General features: G+C 37.6%; 1 protein-coding gene across 8 annotated transcripts in view; it reads left to right on the plus strand.

Annotated features, from left to right (window-relative positions):
- Positions 1-15,000, plus strand: part of LOC113829205 (zinc finger C2HC domain-containing protein 1C) — a gene marked incomplete at its 3' end in the record, with an annotated part of 80,592 nt that overhangs the window by 43,009 nt on the left and 22,583 nt on the right. For 3 of the 8 annotated variants that reach the window (XM_070122158.1, XM_070122160.1, XM_070122159.1), the window contains 1 exon segment: positions 6,864-6,964. In XM_070122158.1, the coding sequence (XP_069978259.1) occupies positions 6,864-6,964 (101 nt within the window). 8 annotated transcript variants of the gene reach the window in all.

The following is a 15,000-nucleotide window of genomic DNA, read 5'->3' on the forward strand; positions in this document are numbered from 1 at the left end:
ATTTTTAATTTATCCTTGCGCGGGAAAACACAGGATCAACAGACACACATTACATGCACATCCATATACGTATCCTTATCCATGTCTATTTTCTTATCCTTGTCCTTATGTGTATTGTTAATTTGTTTCTTTATCTTTATCTCTGTTCATGTATGAATACTTACATGTATATAGACAAGTGCAAGAACATGTACATTCATTTAACGCACACACATCCGCGTATACACACACGCACACAAACAGACACACACACACACACACACACACACACACACACACACACACACACACACACACACACACACACACACACACACACACACACACACACACACACACACACACACACACACACACACATCGGATTATGCAAGGGAAGGAATTTCTGTTCCGATGCAAAATTGATGATAATTTTGGAATATTGTTGATGGATGATGGGAATAAGATGAAGATTAAGATGAAAAAAGGAGGAAGAAGATGGAGGTAGAGAAGGAAAAGAAGGAGAAGGAGGAAAAGAAGAAGAAGGAGGAGGAGGAGGAGGAGAAGAAGAAGAAGAAGAAGAAGAAGAAGAAGAAGAAGAAGAAGAAGAAGAAGAAGAAGAAGAAGAAGAAGGTGGAGAAGAAAAAGAAGAAGAAGAAGAAAAGAAGGACGAGGAGGAGGAAAAGAAGGAGAACAAAAGGAAAACGGAAAATAAGAACAAGAAAACAACAAAAAGAAGAAGAAAAAGAAGAAAGAGAAATAGTGGAAAGAAGAGGAAGAAGAAGAAGCGAAAGAAACAAAAATCTACCTTTTTCCATTTCTTCCCACCCTTGACTGCGTTGCGGGAGAGTATGACAACCGTATGACACGCCGTATGACATTGACAAGCGTGTACTCACCTACGATCACATTTCCAATCCCACTTTCTCTTTTTTATATTTTCCGCAAGTCAGTGCGTTAAAGAATTATATCTTTTTAATAATAAATGCTCGGGTTTTGTTAGAGTTTATTCATGTTTTTTTCCCATGATAAATCACTGATATTGGCGCATGTTGAGTGTTGGATTAAGGGGCAGAAATGTTGAGAAAAAAATATGTATATTGAATGTGTGTTTGCATATGTATGTGTGTGATAATGTGTTGCGTATATGTGTGTTTTATTATTATATGTGTCATCATCATCACCATCATCATCATCATCATCATCATCATCATCATCACCATCACCATCACCATCACCATCACCATCACCACCACCACCACCACCACCACCACCACCACCACCACCACCACCACCATCATCATCATCATCACCACCACCACCACCATCACCATCACATCATCACCATCACCATCATCATCACCATCTGTACACTTAATAATAATTTGCATAACATCACCATTATGACATGATCTTTTCCACACACAGATGCATACAATTTTATATCCATGATTTCACATAGAAAATCAAGTACACACGAAAAGCAATGGAATATGGACTTAGAATAGAGGCAAAAAGTTGTATTTGTATCCGACTTTTTCTCTTTAGACAAAGAAAAAAAGTGTGGATTTTCTTTCCATTATCTGAAACAAGAACTTACTGTCAACAACACCTGTAGTGGCTGATTCTATACGGTGCTTGTGGTGAAATTCGCCCTTATGTGCTAATATTTACCCTGGCGAAGGTATACAAGGTGGAAGGGATGAAGAAGGGATAATAATTATTGGTGTTTTTTTCTCTGTCTGTCTGTTTCGGTCTCTCTGTCTCTCTCTTTCGGTCTCTCTGTCTCTCTCTTTCTCTCTCTCTCTCTCTCTCTCTCTCTCTCTCTCTCTCTCTCTCTCTCTCTCTCTCTCTCTCTCTCTCTCTCTCTCTCTCTCTCTCTCTCTCTTTCTCTTTCTCTTTCCCTCCCTTCCTCTCCCTTGTCTCCCTCTTCTCTCTCTCCCTCCCCCTCCCTTCCTCTCTCTCTCTATTCTCTCTCTCACCCTCTCGCCTACCCCCTTTTGTCTCTCTCTCTATCTCTCTCTCATTATCCCTCTCCCTCCCTCCCCCTCCTCAAAACAACCCCTCACCTCCCGCCGTCCTGTCCTCCCTCCTCCCTCCACGCCCCTCCTTCCCCGCCCTCCTCTCCCTCCTCCCACCCTGGAGGACGACGAAGGAGGGAGCAGGAGAGGAGGCCGAGGACGAGGAGGAGGATGGCCGTCGGGGAAGGACGGCCATCCTCGAGGGAATCTGCGGACATCCTGACGAAGCTGCCTTTCTCCTTCTCCGTGGGGCACCGAAGGAGGCGTCGAAGGAGGGCCTCGGCGCCGTCGCAGCTGGGACTCGCCTACGGTATATTGGGGGGTGGTGGGGGGGTGGGGTGGGGGGGTGGGGGGGTGAGGTGGGGGTTCGATGGATTGGATGTTATATATATATGTTACGTACGTATTTTATTTTATTTTGTTATTTCTATTTTTCATTGTTTATTTTGTGGGATGGGTGGGGGTGGATGGGGTGGGGTGGGACGGGTGGTGGGGTGGTGGGAGTGGGGGGTCGATGGATTGGATGCTATATATGTTACGTAGGTATTTTATTTTGTTTTGTTTTGTTTTGTTTTGTTATTTTTATTTTTCGTTTTTTTATTTGCGTTATTCTTTCCTGTTTCACATTACTGTTCTGATTTTATTGTTAGGAATGGTATCGTAATAATCATCATCATTGTAATTAATTTTATTATTATTGTCATTATTTTTTGTTGTATTATTACTATTTTTATAATAGTAATCATCTTTACCTCCACCTTTTCCATATTCATCACAATTAATATTATGAAGTGCAGTTCCTCGCTCTTGTATATATGTTATTTCACAATTTATTGCATGTTTTCTCTTTGTAAGTGTGATGTATATGTGTATAAAGTTTATATATATTTATACAATTGTATGTGGATGTTTTTTTTTGTCCACTCATTGTCTCTATATATTTTACTATAGTTTTTTTTCTAAGCATTTTATTACGTTTAATGTATGTTATGTAATGTTCTATTATATAAGAAAAATCCTACCTTAATTATTCCTGTTAAACAGTGCACAATAAAATGTAGTTAAACTTAATAAAGAAAAAAAAAAAAATAGGACAGAGACACATAAACGCTCATACTCACGAACATTCATGTCACATGACGCACATGACAGGAAAAATGACACTTTCTCACCAATACGCATATCCCCCCCTACCCCCTTTCCCGACCTCCCTCCCCCCTCCTCCTCCTCAAACTTCCATACCCTCCCTCTTGTTCCCACGGTCCATCCCCCCTCTCCCCCCCTCCCCTCCCTCTCTCCATCACTTATGCTAATTTATACACCATCTACCCCTCCCCCTCCCTTTCCCTCTCCACTTTCCCCTCCACTTCCCCTTCCTCTCCCCTCCCCCCCTCCCCCTCCACTTTCCCCTTCCTCTTCCTCTTCCTCTTCCCACAACGAAAAAACACCAAGGGAGGAGTGATTATCGGTTGTTCTTATTACCATCTTTATTGTGGGTTTCTTTGTCGTTTTTATTCGTGACAGTTATAATGGAAAAAAAAGATTAATGTGATAATATTGATGATATTTTTATGAAGAATAGAATGATAAAGATACTACATATAGTAATATCAATTAATACAAATGATAATAACAACGACAGTGATCATCCCCTTATTATCACCATTCACATAATTCATCTTTCTACTTACATTTAATCATGGCACACAATCAATAATTGTTTAAAGAATCAACATTCACAACTACAAACAACAAAAAATCACTCGTTTGACCTTATAACACAGAATCGACAACGCGTTTTCTGAGAAACAACGACAACAACAGCAAAACGACAATAACAACAAAACGACAACACAACAGCAACATCAACAAAACAACAACAGCAATAACAACAACAAAATGACAAATGCAATAACAAAACGACAACAACAAAACGACAACAGCAACAACAAAACGACAACAGCAAACACAACAACAACAGCAACCACAAAACGACAACACAACAGCAACATCAACAAAACAACAACAGCAATAACAACAATAAAATGACAAATGCAATAACAAAACGACAACAACAAAACGACAACAAAACGACAACAGCAAACACAACAACAACAGCAACAACAAAACAACAACAGCATTAACAACAACAAAACGACATCAAAACGACAACAACATCAAAACAACAATAACAACAACAAACAAACCAGCAACAACAAAGCCAATCAAATACACTTCCTAGACAACGCATTGTTTATGAAACAACAGAAACAATAACAATAAAACCGAGAACAAAAAGAACAAACACATTTAACTCCACGACACAGAATCAACAACAAAGGAAAATCAATAAACCAGAGCGTAAAGAGTAAACAAGCAAGTAATCGGCCATTTGCGTGCGTTGTTTACGTAAACAAGGTGGGTTGCCACGTCATCATTTTGTGTCGTTTAATGTAAAAAAAAAAAAAAAAAAAAAAGTGACAATTTAATTTTATTTTTTCTCGCGTCGTGTAATGTCAAAATACAAAAAGAAGTAGAAAAAAGAATGGATAAATAAGGGAAGTGTAGCATACAGCATGATTATATAATGAGTGTGAAAAATTTAGCGGCACTTCGCTTGTTATTATTAGCAATTGAGTGATTTGTGCGAATTCTGTGGATTGAAAGGAATTGGTAAGTCACGCACCAAGAGAAAAAAAAACGTTATTTATATTATTTATGAATTGACTGAATTGGGAAATGTAGAGAAAGGGAAATAATAATAATAATAAAATAATAATAATAAAAAAAGAATAGAATAAAATGAAAATAAAATACTTGTAGGCATCCTCTGCAAATCCATGGCCATATCCATTTTTTATGAATGACACGCAATTTAGTGGTGATAAACGTCGTAGTTTACAGTAGTACACAGTTCGTTCATGGGGTTGTACAGCGTAACGATTGTAGGGGTGCTTGTGACTGGTCGATAAATAATGAATTTTGTATGTTGTTGTAGAGTACATGTATATACAAATTGGAAGGAATTTATATATGTATTTGTACTAAGGTTTTGTAGAGTACATGTACATACAAATTGGGAGGAGTATGTATATGTATATTAAGGTAGGTGGATAGATAGAGGGATAGATGGAGGGATAGATAGAGGGATAGATGGAGGGATAGATAGAGGGATAGATGGAGGGATAGATGGAGGGATAGATAGAGGAATAGATGGAGGGATAGATGGAGGGATAGATAGAGGGATAGATAGAGGGATAGATGGAGGGATAGATGGAGGGATAGATGGAGGGATAGATAGAGGGATATATAGATTGATGAATAGATAAATGGATAGCTGGTTGGTAGATAATAGACTGAGGAATGGAGGGATAGATAGAGGAATAGATAAATGGATAGAATGTTAGTAAATAATGGATTGAGGAATAGAAACTGGCAGATAGACAGGTTTATGTTGTCATATTTGAAATTACATAATTAATGTTTATTTTCATAGGTAGGTTTGTGAATGACCAAGCTGGCTGTAAAATAGTGTTGTTTCCATAAATAAATATAGTAGTTTTCATGAGCTTTTGTTAAATCAGTAATTAATAAATCGTGGAGGTGAATTAACTGGATGAATTGGAGGACTGATAAACAAATAAACATATACACAAGCAAACGAACACGTATGCAGTACATAACACAATGCATAAATAACTACATACACGGTACATATATACCGAGGAAATAGTTTTGCATAAATATCTTTTCCCATAATTTCCTCGTTTATCTACCTTCCCCCTCATTTTCCCCCACTCTCACCCCTCCCTCCCTCCCTCCTCACCCACTCTCACCCCTCCCCCTCCCTCTCCCCCTCCTCCCACACTCATACCCATCCCTCCCTCCCTCCTTCCCTCTTCTACCCCTCCCTCCTACACTCCTACTCCTTCCTCCCTCCTTCCTTCCCTCTCCTACCCCTCCCCCCCTTTCGCATGCACTCCAGGGGTGTCACGTCACATGACATAACATCACGTGCAGTCACACCCACTTGTCACTGTACTCTCTAAATCGCCCACGCCCGTATATGGGGTGTTCTACTGTGCTTGATTCCGTTTTCTTTTTCACGTTTTAGCCCAGACTAAAGTATTTTTTTGTTTACTTTTTTTCTTAAATTTTAGAGTCTTCTTTTACCCGGTTCGTTTGTGGTTTTGTTTTCGTTGGTTTGTTTTGTGTTTTGTTTTACGTTGGTACTCTATTATTTGAAAAAAAATAATAGGGAAGGAAAGATCCATACATGTTTTTTTTTTATAAGATTAATGTATATATATATATTTTTTTATCTTAAATAACCGTGCAGACTGATTGTAAAGGCAGAACGAAATGCTCTTCCTTCCTTAATTATATTCGAGCAAGAATATGGACTTGTGTCACGAATGCATTGTACACGACAGTGCACTTTATACTATTCACAATGTTATGCTTAGTATTCAAGTTTCTTATTTATTGTAGGATTTTTATTTCCACCTTCTCGCTGTCTATCGATCTAGTAGTCTATCTATTTCTCTCTCTCTCTCTTTCTCTTTCTTTCACTTTCTGTTTCTTTCTCTTTCTCACTTTCAATCTTTCACTCTCTCTCTCTCTCTCTCTCTGTCTCTCTCTCTCTCTCTCTCTCTCTCTCTCTCTCTCTCTCTCTCTCTCTCCCTCTCCCTCTCCCTCTCTCTCTCTCTCTCTCTCTCTCTCTCTCCCTCTCCCTCTCCCTCTCCCTCTCCCTCTCCCTCTCCCTCTCCCTCTCCCTCTCTCAATCTCTCTCTCTACCCTTCTATCTATCTATCTATTTTTTTTTTTAAATACAAGTGTATACAATACTTTTTCCTATTACAGACGACATTGGTGTGATGGCAACACTGAGCGCACAGTATCATACGTCTGGCAGCAACAGCATGGCGGGCAATACAGGCACATCTCGGCTGGCGATGATGCAGGTAAATATATATTGATTATTAAAGGTCATTTGATACCTGTGTTGCAGTCTGTTTAAGGTGGGATATTTTGGCTTGGAAAAAATGGATGAAGATACTCGTAGCTTTGTATATATGTATATGTATATAATGTATATATATATATATATATATATATATATATATATATATATATATATATATTTATATATATATATATATATATATAAACACACGCACACACACACACACACACACACACACACACACACACACACACACACACACACACACACACACACACACACACACACATATATATATATATATATATATATATATATATATATATATATATATATATATGTGTGTGTGTGTGTGTGTGTGTGTGTGTGTGTGTGTGTGTGTGTGTGTGTGTGTGTATGTATATATTTATATTTATATGTAAAACTCTAAAAGACAGTATGATAATGGTAATTGTCACGAAATCGGAAATATATATGTAGGAAAAAATGGTGATACATGGTAGTAATAAAACGAACAGATTAAAAACAAATATCTTTATATCGATAGATAAGTCACTTTAGAAAGGTTATATGAACATGAGCATTTCATAATATGATAAGAAATAGCTTGTTCAAAATAATACTATTATATATTAGTCCACCCTTTAATATGGCAATTTTCTTTGTTCGTAGATGTATAGGGTAACTATGGTAAAGTTACAGTTGGCGATAATTTGGTTTCTATTTATCTACGAATTTATTAATTTTATAAATGGTTGATTGTTATCACAGTTTTCCATAATCATTAAATCCTAATTCTGTTGATTTAATTCACAATTTCTTTTGAACTTACAATAGCGACATCATATGTGTAACCGGTAAAATTACGAATGCATATTAGTAAAAAAAAAAAAAAAAAAAAAAAAAAAAAGTCCGAATTTAAGCACAGATCAGAAAAGAGAAAGAGAAAAAATAATCTGAATTTAAGCACAGATCATAAAAAAAAGAGAAGAAGAGGAAGAAAAAAAAGGATTGCTCATTTGAAGTAAGAGATGTCTGTTTTAAAAGTGTGCGAAAGAATTTCCTTGATGGATTTTCGATTAGGAGAAAGAGGCAGTCGTGAGTGAGGTCTTGCACGAACACTCTTAATCATACTCTGGGAGAGAGAGGGGGAGGGGGAGGGTAGGGTTAGGAGTGGGGGATGGAGCGTGGGGTTGGGAGAAAGAGTGAGAGGGAGAGGGAGAGTGGGGGTGGGAGTGGGAGACGGAGTGTGGGGGTGGGAGAGAGAGGGAGAGGGAGAGTGAGGGTGGGAGTGGGAGACGGAGAGTGATGATGGGAGAGAGAGGGAAAAGGGGAGTGGGGGTGGGAGAGAGAGAGAGAGGGTGGGGGTGCGAGTGGGAAATTGGAGAGTGGGGGTGGGAGAAAAAGGGAGAGGGAGAGGGGATGGAAAGAGGGGGTGGGAAAAAGAGGGAGAGGGAGAGTGGGGGTGGGAGTAGGAGACGGAGAGATGAAGGAAGTAGGAGGGAGAAGGAAAGGTGGAGGTAGAGACAGGGAGAGGGAGAGGGTTTGAGACTAAAGGTGAGAGTGAGAGAGGGTGGAAGGGGGAGTGAAAGCGGGAGGAAGAGGAAAAAGAGAGAGAAGGATGGGGAACAGGAGAAGGAGAGGTGAAAAAGAGGGCGATGAAATGGGAAAGGAGAGGCAAAGGATGAGAGAGAGAATAAACCAGAGACTCTGAGACACAAAAGAGACAAAGAATAAGGAAGAATGAGACTAAATGAAAGAAAGAAAGAAACTGAAAAGGGAAGACTGAGACTAAATGAAAAAAAAGAAACTGAAAGAGAGGAAGAAAGAGAGTAAATGAGAAAGAAACCGAAAAAGGTAAAGGGGAAAGAGAGACTGAGCGAGAAAAAATTAATCCTTCTTGAGTTGCATTACAAGGTCGTTTTTGCCACTCATTTCAAGGGTAAAATGACCCGGAAAGACTTACATTGCACGACGTGTCATTAAATCCAATTTTACATGCAGAAATTGGCGTAGGAATGTGATGGCCTATGATTTGGAAATAAAGCTTAGGAAGTGGAGATAAGAAAGATAAAAAAAATTATCATACAAGGAAAGAAAAATAATAAAAACAAACTTAGATATCACTTTTTTTTTTATTCGAATAGACGACTTTCTGCCCATGTGTTTGCGTGGGTCAAGATATGTAATCAGTGATCAAAATGAGGATGGAATGTGAATAAATAATTCCCGCTGTTCTAATCCTCCTGTGCAGTGACCAACGCCGCGGCCACTTCCAGCTGCCCTTACGAAAAGTTTATTATATTATTAATGATTACGTGGAAGCTAACTCCGATTCGCTGCGTGTTATCTCACCTTCAGTCGGCATTTTACCCCAAAATTTGATTTAAATTGGTTGTAAAATAGCGTAAATATTTCTGTTATGAAGATGGTAGAGGCGACTTTTTCGATAGATAATCTTCCCGAATGGTTGTGATAGAAAGGCGAGTTATTGGTTAGCCTAAAGACCGGGCCAGATGTGAGCGTCGGTTGACATGCAGCGATCACCATGACGACGGCGAAAACAAACCTCGATGCGCGTGTCTCGTGCGCGCCGTTATACATTGTTCACGTTCCTTTGACTTGTAAACCGCAAACTTATGCCAAAGTTCCCGATCGTTGCTGGATCTCTGGGTCGGATTGAGTAAAGAAGGAAATAATGAGAAATTGGGGAGGAGAAAGCACAGTGTTGGGGATATTATTTTGTTGAGTGAGAGGGATCCCGAAGGTGCGACGCGTCCGTTTTCCGTCCCGCGAGTGAAATGTCAAGCTAAAGGGAGGTCGCGGCGCGTCCGAAGAATTCTGGGAATGGCCCGCCCGAGTGGAACCGCGTCGGGCCAGGTGAGCGCGGAGGGCGAGAGCGAGCGAGAGCGGGGGCGCGTGGCGAGCTCCTGGCCGAGGGTCACTACAGCAACCGCGATAACAAGTCCGCGAGCATTAGCTTCTAGTCACAGGTGAGGCCAGAGCGGGGAGGCGGGTCGGAGGAGAGACACACGGCGCCCCAGACACACCACGACACACAGACACACTCCCGCGGTGTCGCTGGCGGAGGGGACGAGGCGGTCGGATCGGGTTGATACCTGACAGAACCCGATGAATAATATGTGCGGATTCCTGGGCGAACCTCGGATGCTCGCTGGCATTCCCCGCGCTGGAGTTATGCCTGCGGCGTGGGCGTGAGTGGGCGTGATGTGGGGATATGCCATTCGCGGGGCATTCGACCGTAGACTCATACGCGCTTGTGGATATCGGTCTGTCTGTCTGTCCGTCGCCGAAGACACCCGTCACTGATAGATGAAGACCTGTCAACATACTCTGACGCCGAGACACTTCACAAAGACATGCTTGGCCTTGAATTAGTGCCTTAAAATAAAAGAAAAAAAATACTTAATTTGGAAACATGGTAAGATGTGCAATTTAAATAATGTGATTTGTGTGATTTTTATTTTTTTCTATTGGTTTTCTGTCATAAAAAATAACATAGATTCCTCCACAATGTTATGGTGAGCATTATTGTTTGTGGTGACTGTGCAGTGGTATATCTTGCATGCACTTTGCACCATAAATTGGACCAACAATTATTTTGGTAAATGTAATTACTGTCGGTGAACGTAAGTAGTACTTTTGGTATTTTTATGGTTGTGGAAACAAGTTAGTTACTCTCTTCTTGTGGTTATTATTGTCATTGTTGTAGGAGCTTCAGTTGTGATTTATTATTATTATTATTATTATTATTATTATTATTATTATTATTATTATTGTCATTATTATCATTATTATTATTATTATTATTATTATTATTATTATCGTTATTGTTATTGTTATCATTATTATTATTATTATTATTGTTGTTGTTGATGTTGTTGTTATTGATATTATTATTATTATTATTATTATTATTATTATTATTATTATTATTATTATTATTGTTATTATTATTATTATTATTATTATTGTTTTTATTATTGTTGTTGTTATTGTTGTTATTATTATTGTTATTGTTTTTGTTATGATGTTGATGATGATTCTTATTATTTGCGTTATTTTTATTGTTATTATTATTGTTATTATTATTATCATTATTATTATTATCATTATTATTATTATTATTATTATTATTATTATTATTATTATTATTATTATTATTATTGTTATTATTATTATTATTATTATTATTATTATTATTGTTATTATCATTATCATTATTATTATTATCATTATTATTGTTATTGTTGATATTATTATTGTCATTTTTAATTGTTATTGTTGATATTATTATTGTCATTATTAATTTCTATTGTTATTATTATTATTGTCATTATTATTATTATCATTATCACTATTATTATCGTTATTATTATTATTATTATTTATTTTTTTTTATTATTGTTATTACTATTGTTATTATTATTATCGTTATTATTATTATTTGTTGTTGATATTATTGTTATTGTTATTATTTATATTATTATTATTATTACTGTTGTTGTTAATGTTGTTGCAGTTATTGTTATTATTATTACTACTGCTACTAATGATAATAATGATTATTATTATTTTTGTTACTAGTATTATTGTCATTATTGTTATTAATATTATTAATATTGTTAATCATTATTATTAATTATTATTACTATTATTGATTATTATTATTATTATTATTATTATTATGATTATTATTATTATTATTATTATTATTATTATTATTATCATTATAGTTATTATTATTATTAATATTATTATTATTATTATTGTCATTATTGTTATTATTATTGTTATTATTACTATTATTGTTATTTTTGTTATTATTATCATTATTGATATCGTTATCGTCATCATAACATTACACGTTTTTATAAGGATAATTTGCATATTTACAGTTTTATTATTTAGTACATAATCATACTATTTAGAATATATGACTCATATTTTTTTCTGTTGGTATTTGTGAATAATACGGCGTATGAGTGAATGAGTGTGTGAATAAATGAGTGAAAAAGATGAATGAATGAGTTAATGTTTGAGTAGGTGAGTGTGTGAATGAATGAGTTATTAGCTTGGGTGGATGAGAACGTGAGTGAGTGAATGAGAACGTGAGTGAGTGAGCGAGTGAATGAGTGAGTGAGTGAATGAGTGAGCGAGTGAACGAATAACTGATTAAGGGAGTGAGTGAGTGATTGAGCGAGCGAGCGAGTGAACGAGTGAGTGAATGAGTAAGTACCTGCCTGCTCGCCTGACTCTATCAAATTCCAAAGTTTTGAGTAGCCCGCGACTCAAGGCCAAAACGTGTGAGTAAGTGAGTGACTGACTGAGTGAGCGAGAAGGTAAGTGAATAAGCGAACGAGTGAGAGATTGAGTAAGTGAGTGAGTGAGTGAGTGAGTGAGTGAGTGAGAGAGTAAGTGAGTGAGTGAATGAGTGAGCGAGTGAACGAGTAAGTGAGTTTTGAGTAGCCCGCGACTCAAGGCCAAAACGCGTGAGTGAATGAGTGAGTAACTGAGTGAGCGAGAAAGTGAGTGAATAAGCGAACGAGTGAGTGAATGAGCGAGCGAGTGAGCGAGTGAGTAAGCGAATGAACGAGTGAGTGAGTGAGTGAATGAATGAATGAATGAATGAATGAGAAAATGAGTAATTGAGTAAGCGAGTGAACGAGTGAGTGAATAAGCGAACGAGTGAATGAGCGAGCGAGCGAGTGAGTGAACGAGAAAATGAGTAAGTGAGTCTTGCGAGTAGCCCGCGACCCCAAGGCCAAAACGCGAGAAAAGAGAGAAAAGAGGAATATATCGAATGGAGGACTTTGGTCGACCTCACGCACCCTATTCCAGCTGACCTTATTCTCCTCATTTATTCACGAGGACGACCTTTCGAGGCTGTGCTTTTAAAGGGTGTTGTTGGAGGAGTTGATGCAGTTGTATTATTTGCGTCATCGTCATCATCATTGTCATTTTCCTTATCATTATTATCATCATCGTTATCATCATGATAATCAGTATTATCATTATCATCATTATTATTATCATCGTTATCATCATGATCATCAGTATTATCATTATCATCATCATTATCATCATCATCATCATCAATATTATCATTATCATCATCATCGTTATCATCATGATCTTCAGTATTATCATTATCATCATTATTATCATCATCGTTATCATCATCATGATCATCAATATTATCATTATCATCATTATTATTATTATTATTATTATCATCATCATCATCATCATCATCATCATCATCATCAATATTATCATTATCATCATTATTATTATTATTATTATTATCATCATCATCATCATCATCATCATCATCATCATCATCATCATCATCATCATCATCATCATCATCATCATCATCATCATCATCATTATTATTTTCATCATCATTATCACCACCACATCATCATAGGGCTATCATCAATATCTTCAATTATCACTATAAGGTTATATAACATATTAATATCACTTCATTCTCTTTTCAACATTATCACCATCATCATTATTAGAATAATTAGTTGCAAGGTTATGGTGTAGAAAGTTTTAATTTAGTTAATAGTCTTACACCATTATCATCACAGTCACCATCACTATAGTTTTATCACTATCACCACAGTTCATCACCACACTTCGTCACCACCACCACCCCAATCCAACACCATCTTCATCATAATTTATTACCATCCCAGTTCATCACCATCACGACATTTCATCATCACCACCATAAGTCACCATCACATTCCATCACTATCACACTTCATCATCACCACCATTTATCACCATCGCGACATTTCATCATAATCACCATCATTTAAAGCCATCACACTTCATCACCACCACCATTTATCACCAACACGACATTTCATCATCATCACCACCATTAGTCACCATCACATTCCAACACCATCACATTTCATCATCACCACCATTTATCACCATCACGACATTACGACATTTCATCACCATGACCACCATTCATCGTCATCACACTTCATCACCATCACCACCATCATATTTCATCACCATCACCACATTGTCACCACCACAGTTGTTCTCAGAACCCAGAGTCGCCACGTGTTTTGGCTTCTACCGCCCATTTCGGCCTTTTATGGAATATTAGAGGATCGTCTCTCTCTCTCTCTCTCTCTCTCTCTCTTTCTTTCTTTCTTTCTTTCTTTCTTTCTCTCTCTCTGTCTCTGTCTCTGTCTCTGTCTCTGTCTCTGTCTCTGTCTCTGTCTCTGTCTCTGTCTCTCTCTCTCTCTCTCTCTCTCTCTCTCTCTCTCTCTCTCTCTCTCTCTCTCTCTCTCCTCTTACCTCCCATTCATTTCTCTATTATATTCTCCCTTTCTCTGTCTATCGCTGTCTTTCCTCTTTTCTCGTTTCTCTCTTTGTATGTATTCCCCCCCCCCCCCCCCCCCTCTCTCTCTCTCTCTCTCTCTCTCTCTCTCTCTCTCTCTCTCTCTCTCTCTCTCTCTCTCTCTCTGTCTCTCTCTCTCTCTCTCTCCCTCTCTCTTTCTCTCTCTCTCTCTCTCTCTCTCTCTCTCTCTCTCTCTCCCTCTGTCTGTCTGTCTGTCTGTCTGTCTGTCTCCCTCTCTCTGTCTGTCTCTCTCTCCCTCTCTCTCTCCCTCTCTGTCACTCACGCATTGTTCTGGAATTCTTCCCCCTCCCCCCCTGCCAATCCCCAACCCACCCTAATCCCCATGATAATTATGTATGATAATCACTACAGTATTGTGTCCATGTTGTGTTGTTATGGTGATTGTAATTATTGTTAATGTTTGTATTTTTCGTTTTGTTCTCTAAGATCAGTATTTATTTATTTATGTTTATTTATTTATTAATTTTTGAAATTGTGTCCGTTATTTCGGTTACAGATTCAAAGTTGTTTCATTACATCATAATATTTGTTTATCTTTTGACTGTTATCATCATGAAAGATATTGTTTATTGATAAATTCATTCTTTTTTGGCATTTACGTTGATCTCTGTTAT

Source organism: Penaeus vannamei, chromosome 5 (genome assembly GCF_042767895.1).
Source record: "Penaeus vannamei isolate JL-2024 chromosome 5, ASM4276789v1, whole genome shotgun sequence".
In the NCBI taxonomy this organism is placed as follows: Eukaryota; Metazoa; Arthropoda; class Malacostraca; order Decapoda; family Penaeidae; genus Penaeus; species Penaeus vannamei.